Below are 24,521 nucleotides of genomic sequence, written 5' to 3'. Positions count from 1 at the left end.
TAACCGCTCCCCCACCGCTCCTCATCACGGGTGTGTATGTACAGCACTGTACTGTGTGTTACATTTCTTTCACACCGTACGTAGCCCCAACCGTGCTAATTGGAGGTGGGTGATAACGAAGACGGCAAGTGCTGTTTGCGAGCACCTCGTGAAGGCCGGCACGGCACACGAGCGGGGGAGGTGGTCAGCAACCACGCCCGGCCGCCTTTGTCTCTCCCCCCAGTGGCCATGTTTACACACCACCGCACCGGGTACCCATTTGGCCCGTGAGTACTCCCCGCGCAGTTGCACCGCCTGCGCACTCCGTAGCTTGCCCCACCCCCCACTGTTGTCGATGCCTAATGTGGGCTCTTACAAATGTGCGTGCGACTTGGATTGTTGATTTCTGGCCGACGACGACGACGACGAACCCTACAAATCCAATTGGCAGGTTAAAGTCCACGTGCTCGTGCAATTGTGGGTTATGAGTTCACAGTGTTCGGGGCGCCACGGTGGCTCGGAGATGTTAACTACCTCGCCTGGTATGCAGAAGGTCGTGGGTTCGATCCCGACCCTGACACCTGCTGCTGTATATTTGAAGTTTGCGTGTCTCTCTCATAATCATTCACGGTGGCGAGATGTTAGCTACCTCGCCTGGTATACAGGAGGTAGTGGGTTCGATCCCGACCCTGACACCTGCTGCTGTATATTTGGAGTTTGCGTGTCTCTCTCTCTCATCATCATTATCACGGTGGCTAGGAGATGTTAACTACCTCGCCTGGTATGCAGAAGGTCGTGGGTTCGATCCCGACCCCGACGCCTGCTGCTGTATATTTGAAGTTTGCGCGTCTCTCTCTCATCATCATCACGGTGATGATGAGAGAGAGAGAAAAAAAAACAGCCTCATAGCTCAGTGGGCCTCACCTGGTATAACATTTGTTTTTTATAGTTTAAAGTTTAGTGTCGAGGTTCCTATGCAAATCACGAACACCTCTGGACTGTGATGAGTCAGTGGCGTCACGGCGAACAAGTCCGCGGTTAATTACGAAAATATCGATGAAGGATTTGGTCACCGATTCTAAAATAAATTCACTCCCGCGTGACTCGTTCACCCAATTGTGCGTTTAGGGATTCTTCCACGCGTTCATTCACCAAAGGCCGTAATTATAATATATATTGGGGGGGGGACACCCCCTCCCCCAATATATATTGCTATTAAAAATATTTTAAACAATACTAATTGCTATGCTATGTAAATAGAAACAACAATTTGCTAAACCTTGGCCACAATACTTGGACTTGTCTTCATATAATAACAATGCATAGATTTCTGTTCATATTATTGTGGTTATAGTTCTACTTTATTAATCCCTAATCTCTGCCATTACATACAATGAAACAAGAAAAGGTAAAAAAAAACAGAGCAAGGTAATACAATACACTATTAGACATTATTGTAAAAAAAAAGTCCATCCCATGTGTTAGCGAATTTTTTAAGATTTTAGGCAGGAAATTAGTTTTCAATTTTGATTTTTTTTCTGGGGGGGGGACCCCCAGACCGCCTGGAAGATTTGCCCCCCCCCCCCCAATATTGACTCCATGGCTACGGCCTTGCACCCACTCGCATGTCAACTCAGCAAGCTAGCTTTCCCCGAATTCATTCAAACGTTTACCCGTTTACTCACTCTCCCACCAGTGCACACACTCACCCATACATTCACCCACTCACCCACTCGCCCATCAATGCACCCACTCATCAATCCATCCATGTATTCACTCGCTCACTAAACCATCCATGTATTCGCTCGCTCATTAAACCATCCATGTATTCACTCGCTCATTAAACCATCCATGTATGCACTCGCTCATTAAACCATCCATGTATTCACTCGCTCACTAAACCATCCATGTATTCACTCGCTCATTAAACCATCCATGTATTCGCTCGCTCATTAATCCATCCATGTATTCACTCGCTCTTTAAACCATCCATGTATTCGCTCGCTCACTAAACCATCCATGTATTCACTCGCTCACTAATCCATCCATGTATTCACTCGCTCATTAAACCATCCATGTATTCACTCGCTCATTAATCCATCCATGTATTCGCTCGCTCACTAATCCATCCATGTATTCGCTCGCTCATTAAACCATCCAGGTATTCACTCGCCCACCCACCCACCCACCGATCCGCGCACTCACCTTTCTCAAGCCAACGCCCTCTTCATCCTCCTCGTCCTCCTCCCCCGCCACCTCCTCCTCCATCTTCTCATTCACGCAGTCACTCGCCTGGGTCTCGATCATGCCGGATTTATCCGCTCAAACCTCGCCTCTTCGCTCGGCACCGACCAAAAACACCGCGCCTCCCCCCACCACCACCACCACCAACTCGTACCTTTCCCTCCTCAAATTATCGCCCACCTACCTGCCCCACTGATAACCTACCTCGCCGATGGCCCCACCTGCGTATCCACCCACCTGTCTACCTGTCTACCTGTCCACCCACGTCCTTGGTTGGTTGCTGGGGTCTGGGTTTGGTGTCCCTCCCTCTACGTGGTATAACGCAGCACCAGCAGCCAACTTATCGCCTTTGTATTTGTGGCTCTGGCTGGGTTCAGAGCTTTTATAGGGGGAGAAGGAGGGGGTCACGGAGGACCGCCCACTGTGGAGCGTGTGTGTGTTGTGTGTGTGTGTTTTGAGTGTGTGTGTGTGTGCTTCTGTGTGTGTGTAAGGGTGTGATTTGTGTGGAGAGCGGTGGCGTAGCGGTTAGCGCTGCGCTACGAACCCGGCGACCCGAGTTCGATTCCCGCTCACTGGCCAACACCGGTGACGATTATCCGAAATCGGTACCTGAGCCTCCCCTAGGTCGACTCAGCCTTAATGAGTACCTGGTGCGGTGTGTAAACATCGCCACTGGGGAGACAAAGGCGGCCGGGCGTGGTTCTGGCCACACCAGTTCCGGCCTTCATAGACGCTCGCTAACAGCACTTGCCCCACGAGTATGTTAAGGCTATACGGGGGATCTTTCTCTTTGTTTGTCTGTGGTATGTGCTCGCTACAGGCACATGCCCCAAAAGTCTGAACAGCTACACGGGGGAACTTTATCTTTGTTGTGTTTGTACAGGTATTTTACTCCTTTGCACTTGAGTGGGTTGACGTGTGTGTTTGCGTTTTGTTTGAGGGTAGATTGGAGTGTAGTCGGTCCAGGTTGTTTGTTGTGTGTGCGGATATCTTTGCTGTGTTTGTGTGTGTTATATGTTCTCTGTGTCTGTGTGTGTGCCTGTGTGCGCTACGAATACAAGTTCGATTCCCGTTCACGGCCAACACCCAGTGACGATTATCTGAACCGGTCGTGCGCCTCCCCTAGGTCGACTCAGCCTCAAATGAGTACCTGGTAAGCAGGGCCGGATTAAGGCGTGGGGCCTTTAGGGGCTGCAGCCCAAGGGCCTCCATCAGCTGGAGGGCCTTCAGAGATGAAGTGAACAGTTATTTCAGTTGTGAATGCTAAATTTTATTTGTTGTTAGACTTGTAAAAAATACATTTTAGTTTTCTTTAACTTAGTTTTCCTTTTGAACATATTACTGGGAGGGGGTGCTCACAGTACCTGTAGCCCAGGGGCCTACAAAATCTTTATCCGACATCGCCACTGGGGAGACAAAGGCGGCCGGGCGTGGCGCTGGCCACCCACCCCCTCGTGTGCCGTGCCAACCTTCACAGGTGCTCGCTAACAGCACTTGCGCCAACAGTCTTTTGAGGCCATATAGGGGATCTTTGTCTCTGTTTTGTGTGTACCGTGCTTATTTCCTTTGGATGTTAATTGAGTAGCAACTGCGCGTGTTTATCGTCCGAGTGTGCGTGAGTGTGGGGAGCGGTGGCGCAGTGGTTAGCGCACTGCGCTACGAACCCAACGTCCAGAGTTCGATTCCCGCTCCCGGCCAACACCCAGTGACGATTATCTGAACCGGCCGTGGGCCTCCCCTAGGTCGACTCAGCCTCAAATGAAGACCTGTTGTGATGTCCTAAACGTCGCCGCGAGGGAGACAAAGGCGGCCGGGCGTGGTGCTGGCCACTCATCCACTCGTGTGCTGAGCCGGCCTTCATAGGTGCTAACATCACTTTCCCCAACAGTCTGTTAAAAGCTATGCCGGGGGATCTTTTTCTTGCGCTGTTACACGTGCTATCTATACACTTGCTTGTGCGGTGGTGCGCTGTGTTGACCTTTAAAGGTGCTCACTAATACATCTTAATAGTACAGCTGAGCTAGATATATGCACATACGGGGGATCTTCCTCTCCTTTGTTCTGCAATTGCTCTACTGGATTTGCCCTATTGCATTTGCTCTACTGCATTTGCCCTACTGAATTTTATCTACTGAATTTGCAATACTGCATTTGCCCTATTACATTTACCCTAATGAATTTGCTCTACTACATTTGCTCTATTACATTTGCCCTATTGCATTTGCCCTATTACATTTGCCCTACTGAATTTGCTCTACTGCATTTGCCCTACTGAATTTGCCCTGTTACATTTGCCCTACTGAATTGTATCTACTGAATTTGCCCTACTGAATTTGCCCTGTTGTATTTGTCCTACTGAATTGTATCTACTGAATTTGCCCTACTGAATTTGCCCTGTTGCATTTGTCCTACTGAATTTTATCTACTGTATTTGCCCTACTGAATTTGCCCTACTGAATTTGCGATACTGAATTTGCCCTACTGCAATCGTGGTTGCCGCACTGCGCTTCCGCTCCTCCGAGTTCGATTCCTGGCCGCAGCTCACGTTAGCGGGCGAGTGAGCGACTCAGAGATCTCGAAACCCCCTCGCCCCACCCTCGCTGTCCACACACCTGGGCACGTGATCCGCTTCACCTGCGCGTCGCGTTACCAGGGCGACAGAATGTATTTAATTATTTATTTATAAACCCGACGTGACAACAATCCCAAAGCGTCCGGGCGTGGAGCGGCAGGGGTGCACTGTGTGGAGATGGAGCGATCGTGACACCGGCTTCACGTGCAGGCTGCTGCACGGCTGGGTGGATTCACACATCGCGGGAAGCGCGCATGTTGAACTTCTTTCGCACCGCACGTACAACACCACGGCGATGCTTGTGCCAGGCTAGGTGCACCTTGACGGCTTAACACGTGAAGTGGTCGAAGGCTCGCTGGCAGGAGGTCACGGGACAGACCCAAGTGTTGTGGGTCGACTGAGTTGACTGGCAGACTTTAGGGGCAAGTGCTGTTAGCGAGTAGCAGCACCTATGAAAGCCGGCACGGCACACGATGAGATGGGTGGCCAGCACCACGCCCGACCGCCTTTGTCTCCCCAGTGGCGATGTTTTACACACCGCACCAGGTACTCATTTGAGACTGAGTCGACCTAGGGGAAGCCCAGCACCGGTTGAGATCATCGTCACTGGTGTTGGCCCAGAACCTAACACAAAGCTAAAGACAAAGATCCCCCGTAAAGCCTTAACAGACTGTCCGGGCAAGTACTGTTCGCGAGCAGCAGCACCTGTGAAGGTCGGCACGGCACACGAAGGGGTGGATCGGCCAGCACCACACCATGCCACCTTTGTCTCCCCAGTGGCGATGTTCTACACACTGCACCAGGTACTCATTTGAGGCTGAGTCGACCTAGTGGGGAGGCCCAGGACCGGTTAAGATAATCGTCAATTGTGTTGATGGCCGTGAGCGGGATCGAACTCGGCTGGTTGGGTTCGTAGCGCAGCGCGCTAACCGCTACAACAAAGACAAAGACCCCCCCCCCCGTATAGCCTTAAGATACTGTAGGGGCAAGTGCTGTGAGTAGCGAGCAGCACCTATGAAGGCCGACACGGCACACGAGGGGGTGGGTGGCCAACACCACGCCTGGCTTGCCTTTGTCTCCCTCCTGGCGATGGTTTACACACCGCACCAGGTACTCATTTGAGACCGAGTTAACCTCTACACCAAGGCCGTAGCCATTGAGTCAACATTGGGGGGGACCAAATCTTCCAGGGTGTCTAGGAGTCCCAACCCAGAAAAAAGATCTAAATTTTAAAACTAATTTCCTGCCTAAAATATTTAAAAATTCACTAACACATGGGATGGACTATTTTTTTTATTTTTTAGAATAATGTCTAATCGTGTATTGTATTACATTGCTCTGTTATAACTTTTTTTTACCATTTCTTGTTTCATTGTATGTAATGGCAGAGATTCGGTAAGTACAACCATAACCACAATCATATTAACAGAAATCTATGCTTTGATTTATATGAAGACAAGTCCAGATATTGTGGCCAAAGTTTTAGCAAATTGTTCTTTTTATTTACATAGCATAGCAGTTATTTTTTTATCAAAATATTTTGGGGGGGAACATTTTGAGAATATTTGAATATTGGGGAGGATGTGTTCCCCCCAATATAGATTATAATTACGACCTTGTGCTACACAAACCCTACTCGCACACACACACGCCTTAAAGTCACCAGGCTCACGCACCACATACATCGTGCAGCGGGCTAAAATTAGCACGTAACCCTCTAAGTTGTAACGCGCAAACGCGTCGTCGCGTCACTAACCCCCACGCATACCAAGGTAAGTGATCACCTCCAGAGTTGTCGTCTGACTCATTCGGGTAGCAGGACGTTACGCAACTCGAACAAGCGCACGCATTTCTCAGAGGTGCGGCGAGCGGTGGCACAGTGGTTATCGCTCTGTCCGCCACAAACTCCGCTGGTCACCCCGAGATCGATTCACGCTCACCACGACGACGAATATTTGAACCGGTCGGTTCAGGACCTGGCATAGGTCGACTCAGCCTTAAGTGAGTCTACCTGATGCGCCGAGTAAGCATCAGCACTGGGGAGAAAGAGAGAGACAAAGGCGGACGCGCGTGGTTCTCGTCATGTGCGGTGTGCCGCGGTGCCTAGGAGATGTTAACTCCCTCGCCTGGTATGCAGGAGGTCGTGGGTTCGATTCCGACCCTAACACCTGCTGCTGTATATTTGGAGTTTGCGTGTCTCTCTCTCTCTCATCATCATCACAGTAGCTAGGAGATGTTATCTACCTGGCCTGGTATGCAGGAGGGTGTGGGTTCGATCCCGACCATGACGCCTGCTGCTGTATATTTGGAGTTTGCGTGTCTCTCTCTCTCTATCATCATCATCATCATCACGGTGGCTAGGAGATGTTAACTACCTCGCCTGGTATACAGGAGGTCGTGGGTTTGATCCCGACCTTGACGCCTGCTGCTGTATATTTGGAGTTTGCGTGTCTCTCTCTCTCTATCATCATCATCACGGTGGCTAGGAGATGTTAACTACCTCGCCTGGTATACAGGAGGTCGTGGGTTTGATCCCGACCCTGACGCCTGCTGCTGTATATTTGGAGTCTGCGTGTCTCTCTCCCCGTGGTTGCGTGGATTTATCTCCTGTTTTTCCGTTTTTTCCCCTCCACATTTAGAAACGTGCGTTTAGTCTATTTGGCTGATATAAATTTCCACATCATAAGCCACTACGTTGAGCTATCATTTGCGGCCAGGTCGCTTCTGAAAAAGAGCCGCATTAGCTCAGTGGACCTTACCTGGTGAAATAAACATTTAGATATTTTTTTTGTTTAGTAAGTTCTCGCAAACAGTACTTTCTCCAACAGCCCTATTTAGGTTACACATACATGAATGCCATCTCAGAAAACAAATCATTTATCACACATTTCGTGCCGTCTCTATCGATGTGTGTCAAGGTGGCTGCCACGGATGACTAAAAAAATGGGGGGGGGGGGTTGTTGCCGCGGATTTCCTTCCACGCGTCTTTAAGTGACTGAGATGGTCTGTATCACACATTTGTGCTGTCTCTATCGATGTTGTGCCAAGCTGACTGCCACGGATGACTCAAAAGGGGCGCTGCCGCGGATTTCCTTTCGCGCGTCTGTAAGTGACCGCGATGGTCCTGTCAACATAAACAAGGTATATCTTACACGTGACAGCCGTCGGAAGCGACATTCGATAGGCCCTACGTGTATATTGGGATATTGAATGAGCCTTGTGTGCGAACTGTTTTCGTACAATATAAACTGAACGAAGTCATCAACTCTTTCGTTTACCAGGTGAAGCCCACTGAGCCATTAGCTCTTTTATTTTTTTCAGAGGCTGATGTCATCATAATATCCATTGTCGTCATCATCATCATCACGCGCGTGAATTTATCGTTGAAGCCACATCAATCTAAAACGCGCGTTGGTTCTCAATGTCGATGGGGAGAACCCCCGGAAAAACCTGGAGCACGATCTACCACGGGGACCGAAAACACGGGGACCCCAAACAGGGTCTCCTGCGTACCAGGCGAGGCGGATAACATTTCTTCGTCACCGCCCTCCGTTTCTTTTTATTGTTTCAATTGAAATGTAGAAATTCCAAAGGTCGCTAGAAAATGTGCACAACAGTGCAGTCAATCGACGAACGTCACAGTATTTTAGACGTCATAGACACGTGGGGGGGGGGGGGGGGGTGAGGGTGTGGTGAATCGACAACATCAAATCGTATCATCGTTACTCATTCCGTTGAGCGTTTACCATTACCATCAGCCGTGATCTTATCCACTGCTGGACGAAGGCCTTCCTTCGCACGGTTATGATGACTATAATTTAATCATCTAAACGTGTAAATGCGCCGTCGCGCGCGAATTCGCTCCCTCGCGTAGACAGAGAGAGAGAGAGGTCAAGATCTTTATTTATCTCCGGAGAAATCCGATGAGCTATGAAGATCTTTTTCACAGATGTCCAGGAGATCGACTCTGCAGATGAGCGGCAAGGCAGCAGCAGCAGCTACGCAATGAAACGGCGCCAACAATTTCTCAAGCTCTGCGGTCCTCTATATATTAAGGTGTTCTCGCTTGTGGGAGGACACCGAAGCACCCGGAGATTACCGGCGGCACGGGTGCGGTCCACACGTTCGCTGTACCGCCTTCTCCTGGCAGGGCCAGGGTACAGCAGCTCCTTGGCTCATTCTTCTTGTTGTTGTACGGCTTGATGATGATGAAGAAGATGTCGATGGTGAGCAACGAATTAAAGTTTCACATTCAGGTGGTGAGTCAAGCCCAGATAACCGCATCAGAAGCAGTAGCGGAGTCATCTTCTTGGTTCTTTCGGTAAAGTCACGTAGAATGGAAATAATAAAATAATAAAAATAAAACATAATAAAATAATTCTCACGACGTTTCGGCCACAACGCAAGCAGCCGTTCTCAGGTGAAGAACAGGTCTGTCAGAAAGACAGCGTCTGAATGAACACCACCAGGCTTGGCAGCGTATATTTAAGCTGGGTTGGAGGGGGAAGAGCGCCTTGACAAAGAAATTTGCATATCAAGAGGAATTTAGCATATGTATGGGAAATGCAGGTATGTGATTAGTACTACTTATGCCCGTGCATTATGCAGGATTAGCAGCATCAAAGGGAGGGGATATGGGAAATGCAGGTATGTGATTAGTACTACTTTTGCCCGTGCATTATGCAGGATTAGCAGCATCAAAGGGAGGAGATATGGGAAATGCAGGTATGTGATTAGTACTACTTTTGCCCGTGCATTATGCAGGATTAGCAGCATCAAAGGGAGGGGATATGGGAAATGCAGGTATGTGATTAGTACTACTTATGCCCGTGCATTATGCAGGATTAGCAGCATCAAAGGGAGGGGATATGGCAAATGCAGGTATGTGATTAGTACTACTTATGCCCGTGCATTATGCAGGATTAGCAGCAGCAAAGGGAGGGGATATGGGAAATGCAGGTATGTGATTAGTACTACTTATGCCCGTGCAGTCACGAAAGCTTTACATCGAAATTCAGTAGCGGAGTGTTAATCACTGCGATGTCTACTTCGTATTGGTGGATCGGGGGCATCGCGTCGTTATGCGTCGCACGCTCTATTCTGGATGACCCATAGTCGCACTTCTACTAGAGGACACTCAACCCGCAGCAAACATGTCGACACCGCCCTAAATGACACGTGTGGAATCATATCAGGGTGCCTGAGAGCCACCTCTGTTCCCTGTCTATATGCACTGTCTGGCATAGCACCCCCTAACATCAGGAGGAGGGTAGCAGATGACCACGACCAGCAAATCATAGAGGCAGATGTCCGTGATCTGCTATACGTGGCCATCAACCAGCACCACCGTCGTCTGTCATCGAGAAACAGCTTCTCGTGCTCCACTGTACCACTGATCACATCAACGGAATCTGCGTGAACTTCCCTCTGGGAGAAATCGAGTGACAAAACTGCTGATTGGAGCCGGCGAGAAATCGCTCCCAGTTGGTAGCTCGTATCTGGCTCCAATCCCAAATGGCACACATGGTGGAGCAGAAACAGAATGAGAGTGAATTTAAAGCTTTCGTGACTGCAGGGATTCATCTTCTTGGTTCTTTCGGTAAAGTCACGTAGAAGGGAAATAATAAAATAATAAAAATAAAACATAATAAAATAATTCTCACGACGTTTCGGCCACAACGCAAGCAGCCGTCCTCAGGTGAAGAACAGGTCTGTCGGAAAGACAGCGTCTGAATGAATTCAATGAATTCAGACGCTGTCTTCAGACGCTGTCTTTCCGACAGACCTGTTCTTCACCTGAGGACGGCTGCTTGCGTTGTGGCCGAAACGTCGTGAGCGTCTGAATGAATTCAATGAATTCAGACGCTGTCTTTCAGACGCTGTCTTTCCGACAGACCTGTTCTTCACCTGAGGACGGCTGCTTGCGTTGTGGCCGAAACGTCGTGAGAATTATTTTATTATGTTTTATTTTTATTATTTTATTATTTACCTTCTACGTGACTTTACCGAAATAACCAAGAATGCAAGAGTTATTGATGTACGAAGAATAAGAGTGGGTTCGGACAGACGCAACTCTCTCGTGAAATCATGGGGCTTCTGCACAACCGAACAATGTGTATTTGTCAGGAGAAGCACACCACGGATCACATCATGAGATGCCCTGCAGCGCCGCAATGCCAACACCAGAAGCGGTGGCCTGTGCAGAATAGCGGGGAGAAACTACACAGGTTGGATCGGAGACACGAAGAAGACCACTACTGGGGAGTTTTTTTTTAAGTCCTCGACGTCCAACCACGGGAAGGAAGTTTCGCAACATTTGTGTGCCATGATCCACCAACACTCGCTGCTGCTCCCCCCCCCCCGTACACTCCCCACCCCCTCCCCTACAGATGATCATAGGGATTTTGGCATCATTTACAGATTTGGTTACAGCTGCTGCTGTTGTAGTTTTAGTGTCATCTGGTGAATCCCCTGTCAATTCACCCGAGATGATAATAATAATACAGTAATGGGATTCATAACACGCACGATATTGCACTGTAGACATAATTGACCATGGCTTTGAGGCACGGAGCCAAGCTCAGGGTCGCCGGGAAGCCATGCAAGAGAAGTGGGGGCCTTCAAGATAGAAGTTTGGCCTTTAAGATAAAGGTGAGGCCTTTAAACTAGAGCTGGCCTTTTAGATAGACGTGGGGCCTTTAAGATATAAGTAGGGCCTTTAATATAGAGATAAGGCCTTTACAATAGAGGTGGTCTTTTAGATAGAAGTGGGGCCTCTAAGATAGAAGTGAAGCCTTCAAGATAGAGGCGATGACTTTAAGGTAGAGTTGGGGCCTTTAAGATAGAGATGGGGTCTTCAAGTGGAACTTAAGTGTTCGTGTTGGTTGAACGCCCCTGCTGCTGTGAATGTGCAGCCGTAGTCGATGATCTTGTAGCTGACCCTGCTGGTGATGGTGGGAAGCGAGTGGAGGAGGGAGTGGAGGCAGGAGGTCTTGTAGCTGACCCTGCTGGTGATGGAGGGAAGCCAGTGGAGGAGGGAGTGGAGGCAGGAGATGTTGTAGCTGACCCTGCTGGTGATGGTGGGAAGCGAGTGGAGGAGGGAGTGGAGGCAGGAGGTCTTGTAGCTGACCCTGCTGGTGATGGAGGGAAGCCAGTGGAGGAGGGAGTGGAGGCAGGAGATGTTGTAGCTGACCCTGCTGGTGATGGTGGGAAGCGAGTGGAGGAGGGAGTGGAGGCAGGAGGTCTTGTAGCTGACCCTGCTGGTGATGGAGGGAAGCCAGTGGAGGAGGGAGTGGAGGCAGGAGATGTTGTAGCTGACCCTGCTGGTGATGGTGGGAAGCGAGTGGAGGAGGGAGTGGAGGCAGGAGGTCTTGTAGCTGACCCTGCTGGTGATGGAGGGAAGCCAGTGGAGGAGGGAGTGGAGGCAGGAGATGTTGTAGCTGACCCTGCTGGTGATGGTGGGAAGCCAGTGGGGGAGGGAGTGGAGGCAGGAGGTCTTGTAGCTGACCCTGATGGTGATGGAGGGAAGCCAGTGGAGGAGGGAGTGGAGGCAGGAGATGATGTAACTGACCCTGCTGGTGATGGAGGGAAGCGAGTGGAGGAGGGAGAGGAGTCAGGAGATGTTGTAGCTGACCCTGCTGGTGATGGTGAGAAACCAGTGGAGGAGGGAGTGAGGCAGGAGATGTTGTGGCTGACCCTGCTGGTGATGGAGGGAAGCGAGTGGAGGAGGGAGTGGAGGCAGGAGATCTTGTAGCTGACCCTGCTGGTGATGGTGGGAAGCCAGTGGAGGAGGGAGTGGAGGCAGGAGATGTTGTAGCTGACCCTGCTGGTGATGGTGGGAAGCCAGTGGAGGAGGGAGTGGAGGCAGGAGATGTTGTAGCTGACCCTGCTGGTGATGGTGGAAAGCCAGTGGAGGAGGGAGTGGAGGCAGGAGATGTTGTAGCTGACCCTGCTGGTGATGGTGCGAAGCCAGTGGAGGAGGGAGTGGAGGCAGGAGGTCTTGTAGCTGACCCTGCTGGTGATGGAGTGAAGCCAGTGGAGGAGGGAGTGGAGGCAGGAGATCTTGTAGCTGACCCTGCTGATGATGGAGGGAAGTCAGTGGAGGAGAGAGTGGAGGCAGGAGATGTTGTAGCTGGCACTGCTGGTGATGGAGGGAAGCCAGTGGAGGAGGGAGTGGAGGCAGGAGATCTTGTAGCTGACCCTGCTGGTGATGGTGGGAAGCCAGTGGAGGAGGGAGTGGAGGCAGGAGATGTTGTAGCTGACCCTGCTGGTGATGGTGGGAAGCGAGTGGAGGAGGGAGTGGAGGCAGGAGGTCTTGTAGCTGACCCTGCTGGTGATGGTGGGAAGCCAGTGGAGGAGGGAGTGGAGTCAGGAGGTCTTGTAGCTGACCCTGCTGGTGATGGTGGGAAGCGAGTGGAGGAGAGAGTGGAGGCATGAGATGTTGTAGCTGACCCTGCTGGTGATGGTGGGAAGCGAGTGGGGGAGGGAGTGGAGGCAGGAGATGTTGTAGCTGACCCTGCTGGTGATGGTGGGAAGCGAGTGGGGGAGGGAGTGGAGGCAGGAGATGTTGTAGCTGACCCTGCTGGTGATGGTGGGAAGCGAGTGGGGGAGGGAGTGGAGGCAGGAGATGTTGTAGCTGGCCCTGCTGGTGATGGTGGGAAGCGAGTGGAGGAGGGAGTGGAGGCAGATCTTGTAGCTGACCCTGCTGGTGATGGAGGGAAGCCAGTGGAGGAGGGAGTAGAGGCAGGAGATGTTGTAGCTGACCCTGCTGGTGATGGTGCGAAGCCAGTGGAGGAGGGAGTGGAGGCAGGAGAAGTTGTAGCTGACCCTGCTGGTGATGGTGGGAAGCCAGTGGGGGAGGGAGTGGAGGCAGGAGATGTTGTAGCTGACCCTGCTGGTGATGGTGGGAAGCGAGTGGGGGAGGGAGTGGAGGCAGGAGATGATGTAGCTGGCCCTGCTGGTGATGGTGCGAAGCCAGTGGAGGAGGGAGTGGAGGCAGGATATCTTGTAGCTGACCCTGCTGGTGATGGTGCGAAGCCAGTGGAGGAGGGAGTGGAGGCAGGAGGTTTTGTAGCTGACCCTGCTGGTGATGGTGGGAAGCCAGTGGAGGAGGGAGTGGAGGCAGGAGATGTTGTAACTGGCCCTGCTGGTGATGGTGGGAAGCGAGTGGGGGAGGGAGTGGAGGCAGGAGATGTTGTAGCTGACCCTGCTGGTGATGGTGGGAAGCGAGTGGGGGAGGGAGTGGAGGCAGGAGATGTTGTAGCTGGCCCTGCTGGTGATGGTGCGAAGCCAGTGGAGGAGGGAGTGGAGGCAGGATAAGTTGTAGCTGACCCTGCTGGTGATGGTGGGAAGCGAGTGGGGGAGGGAGTGGAGGCAGGAGATGTTGTAGCTGGCCCTGCTGGTGATGGTGGGAAGCGAGTGGAGGAGGGAGTGGAGGCAGATCTTGTAGCTGACCCTGCTGGTGATGGAGGGAAGCCAGTGGAGGAGGGAGTAGAGGCAGGAGATGTTGTAGCTGGCCCTGCTGGTGATGGTGCGAAGCCAGTGGAGGAGGGAGTGGAGGCAGGATATCTTGTAGCTGACCCTGCTGGTGATGGTGCGAAGCCAGTGGAGGAGAGAGTGGAGGCAGGATATCTTGTAGCTGGCCCTGCTGGTGATGGTGCGAAGCCAGTGGAGGAGAGAGTGGAGGCAGGATATCTTGTAGCTGGCCCTGCTAGTGATGGTGCGAAGCCAGTGGAGGAGGGAGTGGAGGCAGGAGATGTTGTAGCTGACCCTGCTGGTGATGGTGGGAAGCGAGTGGGGGAGGGAGTGGAGGCAGGAGATTTTGTAACTGGCCCTGCTGGTAATGGTGGGAAGCGAGTGGAGGAGGGAGTGGAGGCATGAGATGTTGTAGCTGACCCTGCTGGTGATGGTGGGAAGCGGGTGGGGGAGGGAGTGGAGGCAGATCTTGTAGCTGACCCTGCTGGTGATGGAGGGAGGCGAGTGGAGGAGGGAGTGGAGGCAAGAGATGTTGTAGCTGGCCCTGCTGGTGATGGAGGGAAGCCAGTGGAGGAGGGAGTGGAGGCAGGAGAAGTTGTAGCTGGCCCTGCTGGTGATGGAGGGAAGCCAGTGAAGGAGGGAGTGGAGGCAGGAGATTTTGTAACTGGCCCTGCTGGTGATGGAGGGAAGCCAGTGGAGGAGGGAGTGGAGGCAGGAGATGTTGTAACTGGCCCTGCTGGTGATGGTGGGAAGCCAGTGGATGAGAGAGTGGAGACAGGAGATGTTGTAGCTGGCTCTGCTGGTCATGGTGGGAAGCCAGTGGAGGAGGGAGTGGAGGCAGGAGAAGTTTGTAGTTGACCCTGCTGGTGATGGAGGGAGGCGAGTGGAGGAGGGAGTGGAGGCAGGAGAAGTTGTAGCTGACCCTGCTGGTGATGGTGGGAAGCCAGTGGAGGAGGGAGTGGAGGCAGATGTTGTAGCTGACCCTGCTGGTGATGGTGGGAAGCCAGTGGAGGAGGGAGTGGAGGCAGGAGATCTTGTAGTTGACCCTGCTGGTGATGGAGGGAAGCCAGTGGAGGAGGGAGTGGAGGCAGGAGATGTTGTAGCTGACCCTGCTGGTGATGGTGGGAAGCCAGTGGAGGAGGGAGTGGAGGCAGGAGATGTTGTAGCTGACCCTGCTGGTGATGGAGGGAAGCCAGTGGAGGCAGAAGATGGTCGGAAGCCAGTGGAGGAGGGAGTGGAGGCAGGAGATATTGTAGCTGGCCCTGCTGGTGATGGTGGGAAGCCAGTGGAGGCAGGAGATGGTCGGAAGCCAGTTGGGGAGGGAGTGGAGGCAGGAGATGATGAGAAGCCAGTGGAGGAGGGAGTGGACGCAGGAGAAGGAAACTAGCCCAGCGTGACCAGCGCCGGAGATTATGTAAGGTGGGCAAGATGGTTTTGCATTCATCGTATTTCTATTTTTTACGCGAGAAGTCACCAAAAGAGGAATCGTCTTCTTTGGTTACTTGCAGTGGACCAGCATCGTCCCTCGTGCTGAAATGCAAGAGTTATTGATGTACTATGGGCACCTCATTTGGCAGTAAAAATATGATAATTGTTTTTTTACCCTTCTATCTGGCAACAAAACTGACACCTTATTACAAGTATTGTAAAGTATAAGTATTTTACAGGTATTGTGGTCTATGCAAACATGACTCCTTGTAAAAAGGTGTCAGTTTTGTTGCCAGATAGAAGGGTAAAAAAACAATTATCATAGATATTTATGTAGTTGATTAACCTGGTGTGTCCGATGGTTGCTGAAGAGAGGTGATGTTGATCATTCAATTAAGTCTCACGAAAATATTCACCCTGTTCCAAAGTTGGCGCGTGAAGTATAGTTCGAGTTGATTTTGTCTAAGCGTGTTAGAACGCATACATCAGAACGAGTCACCCATGTGACAAAAGTCAAAGCGAATTAAAGCAAAGCAAGAAATCAACCAAATAAAAATCGGGGCAATAAACAATTGCGTCACGTGGGAAATAGAAATATTACACAAACAAAGATTAATGTTAAAGCACAAATTCCCTAAAGCGTAATTCAGCTCGGGCAGATTTATGTTTATGCTGATCGTAGCACAATTACAATTCAGCCACCCACGGAAACTTTAAACAGATATTGTACCAATGTGCCAACGGACGAGCATATATGAAGTCAAATGCAATTGCAAATATATTGGAGACTAACTGAGGACATTTTTGAAGAGATGGAATTCGAGGTGCTCAGGGCATTCACAGAGACACGTGTCCACTGTGTTTCCACTGAGTCTATGGGTCTCTGACTGAGACTGTGGATTTGTGAGTGTCTGTGGGAAACACAATCCCCTACCTCCTAGATTTGAAGCTTTCGTGACTGCAAGGATTCATATTCTTAGGTTTTTTCGGTAAAAATTTACAATTAATAAAAGTAAAATAAAAATAAAATAAAAATCACGACGTTTCGGAGGCAACATAAGCTTCCGTCTTCAGGTGGAACAGTCACAGCACGATAACTGTATCAAGTGAGAGAAATTCCAAGAGAACCGTATTTTTTATATATACTGGTTGAGGGTGGGAGGAGCCTAACTTCTCATTGGTGCCGGACGGTAACGCTGTGGTGAGCAGTGCCATGGGGGGAGGGCCAATTCCGATTGGCCATTCACCTTCATGGCATTTGTAGCCACCACAGCGGCCAAAGGGGTCTCTGGACGGGGGCGATGGGCTGGTAACCCCTCCGCCTTCAATTAATGACCACTAAACCACGAAATTAATATCCAACTAAGCTTGTACCGGAGGCCCCGGGGGGACAGGCGTCTATAACGTCTTCTGGCCAAACCCCATTTGGCGGAACCAGGAGATTGAATCCTCACCCTCGGGGTTCCTCCGGAAGCAGCAAAAAGCCACTGCGGGTGGCCACGTGCAATGTTAGAACGCTCACTGCGGAGGAGAGGCTGCCCCTCTTCTGTTGGGATCTGGACCGGTACCACCTGGATCTCTGTGGTATTCAGGAGGTCTGGTGGACCGGCTCTGGCTCATGCCACCATGAGAGGTGGACAGTCCTCTACTCGGGGCAGGAGACTGCCAAGCAACAGGGAGTGTCTGTTCTTCTGAATGAAAGAATGAAGGGGGTGTGGGAGCGTGGCGGTGAGGTGTGGGAAGCTGTAAGCCCCAGGCTACTTTGGGCTCACCTGCCCAGAGGGAGGCGAGGAGTGGTGGTCATGGTTACTTATGCCCCCACCGAAGATGAACATCAGTGGAGGGATGCAGGCAAGGCCGATGAGTCAGATGCCCTCTATGGACCCCCGCTTATTAATAATCATGAACGGGTGACGTCATGCCACATGGGGGGGGGGGGCTCCTCCCCCAGCCACCGCATGCCTAAATAGCTTTGTTTGGCCGGATAGAGGGGTCTAAACGGGCGCAGCACGGGCTAGAGAATAGATGTAGTGATGTGGTACAAGAGGACGTGGAGCTGAGTGGACTTGCCGATGACTGGTACCAGCGGTGTCAAGATCGGCCTCTGTGGAGGAGGCTCGTGAAGGACGCTACTGGGCAGTTGGAGGTAGTCACCCTCCAGCAACAACGGAGGGCAGAGGAGCGACGCTCACAACAACGAGCAGAGTGCCGGGCGGCTAAAACTTAGCAAGTTGGCACAGTAGGGGTGACAGGTGGTGCATCAGCCAGTCATCTCGGTCATCTCAGTCAGTCGACCCGTGGCACCTGGGTCTGCCCTGTGACCTCCTGCCGGCGGGTGTTCGACACTTCACGTGGCCTCAACGTGCCTGGCACAGGCGCCGTGGTGACGTCACCGCCACTTAGTGGCGAATGGCGGTTGTTGTTGTTGTCTGTGGGTCTCGATGTAAGTCCCTGGATCTCTGTGGGAGTCTATGGGTCTCTGTGTGCGTCTCCTGGTCTGTGTGAGTTTTTGGTTCTCTGTGTGACTCTGTGGGTCTCTGTGTCAGTCTATGGGTCTCTGTGTGAATCTATGGGTCTCTGTGTGCGTCTCCCGGTCTGTGCGTGACTTTTTGGATCTCTGTGTGAGTATGTGGGTCTCTGTGTGAGTCTACGGGTCTCTGTGTGAGTCTCTTGGCCTGTGTGTGAGTCTTTGGGTCTCTGTGTGAGCCTATGTGTCTCTGTGTGCATCTCCTGGTCTGTGTGAGCTTTTGGATCTCTGTGTGAGTCTATGGGTCTCTGTGTGAGTCTATGGGTCTCTGTGTGAGTCTATGAGTCTCTGTGTGAGTCTATGGGTCTCTGTGTGAGTCTATGAGTCTCTGTGTGAGTCTATGGGTCTCTGTGTGAGTCTATGGGTCTCTGTCTACTTTAAGAAGCAATGCAATTCCAGGAGTTGGGGGGCATTGACTGAGAATGGAGTGAGTACCATCTGAGTACTTTTGTTCACGTGCTTGAAGCACCACTCTGACAGTCTCAAGACACCACCACCTCCACGTGCCGTCCGGATCTTCACCTTGTCATCCAGCAGTCGATTGACGCACAGCGCGGCGCGTATGTCAGAGTTCCAAGTCTGAACAGTAGAGGGCAACACGAGCGACTGAAACAGGGGTGACATGCGTCCGTAGTTTTTTTCTATTATTTTTTTTATTTTACCGAAAGAACCAATGAATAAGTCTACATTATCGACTGCCAGCACGCTCACTCAGATTAAGAACCAGGCTACAGTCTACATTATAGTCTGCCAGTACGCTCACTCAGGTTAAAAACCATGCTACAGTCTACATTATAGACTGCCAGTACACTCACTCAGCTTAATAACCATGCTACAGTCTACATTATAGACTGCCAGTACGCTCACTCAGGTTAAGAACCAGACTACAATCTACATTAGTGGTTTCTTTTTATTATCTATTCACTTTATTTTTATTTTTAGATCTATGTGACTTTACCGAAAGAACCAAAGAATATTAATTCCTGCAGTCACGAAAGTTTTAAGTCAAAATTTATGCGTCCGTGCCTTACGTAAATAAAAAAACCAACAATCTTATGCAAGTGCTACTAGGGATATCCCGAGGGCAGTCGGCACACTCTGTCTGTGTGTGCGTTGCGTAAACTTGTTTGTGTATTGCGTGCAATGCAGTAATTAATACGCTGTTGTGTGCCTGTCATTTATCATCGCAGCAGTCATCGCGGCCATCAATTCAATTCACATCACGATTGATGGGGACTTGTGGGCATCCGAGCCGCTCCTGTGATAAGCGCCAACTTTGCGACCCAGCGTTCACTCGCTGTTGTGGAGAGAGAGAAAAATTTATAATAAATGAAAATAAATCAATTATTATTTACTTGGTGACAGCCTTGCTACTCATCGATTCCCCGTCACACGCGGGGAATCGAGGAGTAGCAGGGGGAACACTCCCGGATTCTTCTATCTGGCAACAAAACTGACACCTTTTTTACGAGGAGTCATGTTTGCATAGACCACAATACCTGCAGTCATAATGCAAACAAAAAACATAACTCTGATAATGTATGCACCGTCCTTGAAGTTGATTGGTCCTCACCCGAGACAGCTTTCCTTAGAGCCTAGTCTCACATGGTGTTGGATTATCAGAGTTATTAGAGTTATGTTTTTTGTTTGCATTATGACTGCAGGTATTGTGGTCCATGCAAACATGACTCCTTGTAAAAAAAAGGTGTCAGCTTTGTTGCTAGATAAAAGGGTACAAAACCAATTATCATATTTTTCTACTGGCAAATGAGGTTCCAATGGTGTAACTCCCGGATTCCTCCCACGTGTAAACACACATTCGTTGTTCCATTACACCGTCGTAATATACATAGGGGACCGCAGAGCTCGGGAAATCGTGAGTAGCACCGGCTCGTGGCTGCTTCTGCTGCTGTTGCTGTCTTCCCAATCCTCGTCCCGGGTTCCTCCTCCTTCTAGATGTGACGCTTTCGTGACTGCAAGGATTCATACTCTTAGGTTTTCTCGGTAAAATCACGTAGGTAAAAAATAAAAATAATAATAGAAATAAAATAATAATAAATGAAAATAAATCAATTATTTTCAGTTATTATTATTTTATTTCTATTATTATTTTGAAGCTTTCGTGACTGCAAGGATTCATACTCTTAGGTTTTCTCGGTAAAGTCACGTAGGTAAAAAATAAAAATAATAATAATAGAAATAAAATAATAATAATAAATGAGTATGAATCCTTGCAGTCACGAAAGCTTCAAATCTAGAAGAAGGAGGAACCACCAACGAGGATTGGGAAGACAGCAGCAGCAGCAGAAGCAGCCACGAGCCGGTGCTACTCACGATTGCCTGAGCTCTGCGGTCCCTCTATGTATATTACGACGGTGTAATCGGGACAACGAATGTGTGTTTACACGTGGGAGGAATCCGGGAGTTACACCATTGGAACCTCATTTGCCAGTAGAAAAATATGATAATTGGTTTTTTACCCTTTTATCTGGTAACAAAACTGACACCTTTTTTTTTAACGAGGAGTCATGTTTGCATAGACCACAATACCTGCAGTCATAATGCAAACAAAAAACATAACTCTGATAACTCTGATAATCCAACACCATGTGAGACTCGGCTCTAAGGAAAGCTGTCTCGGGTGTGGACCAATCAACTTCAAGGACAGTGCATAGTGACTGCATACATTATCAGAGTTATGTTTTTTTTTGCATTATGACTGCAGGTATTGTGGTCTATGCAAACATGACTCCTCGTAAAAAAAAGGTGTCAGTTGTGTTGCCAATAAAAGAATCCGGGAGTGTTCCCCCTGCTACTCGTCGATTCCCCGCGTGTGACGGGGAATCGATGAGTCGCAAGGCTCACCAAATAAGATGTTCTTTCTGCGTCACGAACGTCAATCGGCTGCAGTAGTTTCTGAACTAAAGGGTTTTTATTTTTTATTTTTACCAGGTTTGACCAAATTAGCTATTTTTCAGAAGTGACCTGGCCACAAATGATAGCTCGACGAAGTGGCTTCTCGTTTGGAAATTTAGAGCGGCCAGATGCTCAAAGGGCATATTACGAAAATGTGGAGGGAAAAGAAACGGAGGACCCGGAGAAAAATCCACGCGACCACGGGGAGAAAGAGAGAGAAACACCGCAAACTACACATTTTCAGCAGGCCGTCAGGGTCTGGATCAAACCCACGAACTCCTGCATAGCAGGCGAGGTAGTCAACTTCTCCGAGCCACCGTGGCACCCCTCCTTTCACACAAGGGGGCGATATTGCTGATGGAACGGTATTATTGGGCCAAGATGCGCCGTTCTCATGCGGTCACCGGCAATACCGGCCTCGTGCCAATAGGGGGCGACAGAGGGGCGGAGGCCCAGCGCTGAGAGTCTATGGGCCATAGGGCCCAACGGTTACCCGATGGAACAGTATGTAAGAGGGGCAGACCCCAGACCCCAGGAGGGGGGCTGGGGAGTGACATGACTCCTCGTAAAAAAAAAGTGTCAGTTTTGTTGCCAGATAAAAGGGTAAAAAAACAATTATGATATTTTTACTGGCAAATGAAGTTCCAATGGTGTAAATGCTTATCCCGAGCTCTCATACTCTGATGGTGCGTTGTCTTTGAGTTGTGCGCCTTTTGGCGTCATCTGGTCCAACATCATGTGAGACTAGGCTCTAAGGAAAGCTGTCTCGGGTGTGGACCAATCAACTTCAAGGACAGTGCACATTTTCAGAGTTATGTTTTTTGTTTGCATTATAACTGCAGGTATTGTGGTCTATGCAAACATGACTCCTTGTAAAAAAGGTGTCAGTTTTGTTGCCAGATAGAAGGGTAAAAAACCAATTATCATCCCCGGTCCCTTCTCGAAGGAAGGCGTGGCCGGGGCGGAGCGAGCCACGGCTCTGTATAAAAGCCGGACCTCTGGACGGTCCCGGCAGTCGTCATCCAGCTGAAGATAAGAATCCTCCTGGAGACTGAAGAGCCACATGGGCAGAGCCGTACCCCTGGCAAGGGTCGGCTCCAGCTTATTACCAGTGAAGATTCAAGCTTCACTCGAGGAGGGCTTGTAGATTAGCCAGTAAGAGGCGTGTTAGACTGGATGGCATACTCCCATAGTGTATCGGGTGTCAGGGGCCGTACCCTGCTGTGTTAACTGTTAATTGTTCAACTAAACCCGTGTTGCCTCAGATAAGTTTCCTCTCTGTTTTGGAACCCACCTACACTATTATTTGTGTGGCTTCATTTAAACATTGATTAAACCACCCGTGGGCGTTGGTACAAATTGTAAGCTACTTTACTCTCTTTCGAATGGCCTCAGCACGGGATCTTCATGGTGAATACGCCCCAGCAGTATTATCCAGGACGGTCGCTGGGATCGAACCGCTAAAACCTCTGCAACCACTTGGCCATGTCAAGCCATTGTCATGATCACCAGCGCCATAATCATCGTGAGATGTTGTTAATTTGCTGCTGGATGAAGGCCTTCTCATGCCTGATCATCACCATATCCACGATCATCATCATGAGCTGTGGTCTATCCACTCCTGGACGAAGAGCTTGTTCATCATCCTTGATTTATCATCATCAGAAATTGTCCACTGCTGGTCGATGGCCTCCACAAGCCGATAGATGGATGGATGGGCAGGGGGATTGATGGATGGATTTTATTGAAGGAATGCTGAATGAATAGATTAATAAAATGGATAGATTGAATGATTGATGAATGGATGAACGAATGGATTGATTGATCGATGGATTGGCCGACTAAGTCAAAGCTGTCATGATAGAATTGTGGATTACTTTATTTAAATGGGTGAATAGGTTGATGAACAAGGTGGACTGCTGGTCGGATGAATGCCTGGATGGCTCCATTGATTCATATTGATTATCGATTGATCACCTGCGGAATCGCCTGCAGGTTGCTGGAGGCCCGGGGCAGAATGCCACGTGGGGTGTGGAGTGTGGAACTCTCCATTCCTTATTGAATAGCGACAAAAACAACATGCCCCGTTTGGGTGGCGGAATGTTAACTACCTCGCCTGGTATGCAGGAGGTCGTGGGTTCGACCACGACCTTGAAGCCTGCTGCTGTTTACTTGGAGTTTGCGTGTTTCTCTCTCTCTCTCTCCCTCCCTGTAGAGATGTTAACTACCTCGCCTGGTATACAGGAGGTCGTGGGTTCGACCCCGACCCTGAAGCCTGCTACTGTATATTTGGAGTTTGCGTGTCTCTCTCTCTCCCTGTAGAGATGTTAACTACCTCGCCTGGTATACAGGAGGTCGTGGGTTCGACCCCGACCCTGAAGCCTGCTGCTGTATATTTGGAGTTTGCGTGTCTCTCTCTCTCCCTGTAGAGATGTTAACTACCTCGCCTGGTATACAGGAGGTCGTGGGTTCGACCCCGACCCTGAAGCCTGCTACTGTATATTTGGAGTTTGCGTGTCTCTCTCTCTCCCTGTAGAGATGTTAACTACCTCGCCTGGTATACAGGAGGTCGTGGGTTCGACCCCGACCCTGAAGCCTGCTGCTGTATATTTGGAGTTTGCGTGTCTCTCTCTCTCTCCCTGTAGAGATGTTAACTACCTCGCCTGGTGTGCAGGAGGTCGTGGGTTAGACCCCGAACTTGAAGCCTGCTGCTGTATATTTGGAGTTTGCGTGTATCTCTCTCTCTCTCTCTACCTGTAGAGATGTTAACTACCTCGCCTGGTCTACAGGAGGTCGTGGTTTCGAGTCCAACCCTGACGCCTGCTGCTGGATATTTGGAGTTTGCGTGTCTCTCTCTCCCCTCGTGGTCGCGTGGATTTTTTTATCCAGATCCTCCTGTTTTTTCCCCTCCACATTTAACATTAACGCCACGCGTTTGAGAGTGTTTGGCTGCTATACATTTCCACGTGATGATGATGACGAGCCACTTCGTTGGGCTATCATTTGCGGCCAGGTCGCTTCTCAAAAAATATATTTTTAGCTCAGTGGGCCTTACCTGGTAAAATAGAAAATTTGAATCTTTATTTGAAGTTTTCGTGACTGCAGGAATCCATACTCTTTGGTTCTTTCGGTAAAGTCACATAGGTAGAAATAAATGAAAATAAAACAAATCACGACGTTTCGATTGCAACACAAGCAATCATCACTTCAGCAAAAAAACATTGCTGTGGGTTTTCCCAACTGATGATGATGATGATTGCTTGTGTTGCAATCAAAACGTCGTGATTTGTTTTATTTTCATTTATTTCTACGTGACTTTACCGAAAGAACCAAAGTGTATCGAAAAATTGAGTTGAGTTTTAATCTGGGCAGCTCTGGGTT

The 24,521-nt window shown here is 49.9% G+C and overlaps 2 protein-coding genes across 3 annotated transcripts in view; both read right to left on the bottom strand.

Annotated features, from left to right (window-relative positions):
* The window catches only part of LOC133355799 (rhophilin-2-like), a 66,027-nt gene extending 63,466 nt beyond the window's left edge, over positions 1 to 2,561 (bottom strand). For both annotated transcript variants that reach the window (XM_061573168.1, XM_061573170.1), the window contains exon 1: positions 2,185 to 2,561. In XM_061573168.1, the coding sequence (XP_061429152.1) occupies positions 2,185 to 2,286 (102 nt within the window). In that variant the 5' untranslated portion in view covers positions 2,287 to 2,561. The remainder of the gene's footprint in view (positions 1 to 2,184) is intronic.
* Positions 2,562 to 8,194: 5,633 nt separating this feature from the next.
* The window catches only part of LOC133355879 (golgin subfamily A member 6-like protein 22), a 31,365-nt gene continuing 15,038 nt past the window's right edge, over positions 8,195 to 24,521 (bottom strand). The window contains exon 3 of the mRNA XM_061573292.1: positions 8,195 to 8,257. Within this exon, the coding sequence (XP_061429276.1) occupies positions 8,195 to 8,257 (63 nt within the window). The remainder of the gene's footprint in view (positions 8,258 to 24,521) is intronic.

The sequence above is a fragment of the Lethenteron reissneri genome, chromosome 52 (genome assembly GCF_015708825.2).
Source record: "Lethenteron reissneri isolate LAM-NWPU_2019-01 chromosome 52, ASM1570882v1, whole genome shotgun sequence".
NCBI classification, from domain to species: Eukaryota; Metazoa; Chordata; class Hyperoartia; order Petromyzontiformes; family Petromyzontidae; genus Lethenteron; species Lethenteron reissneri.
This window is presented reverse-complemented; position numbering and strand designations above follow the sequence as displayed.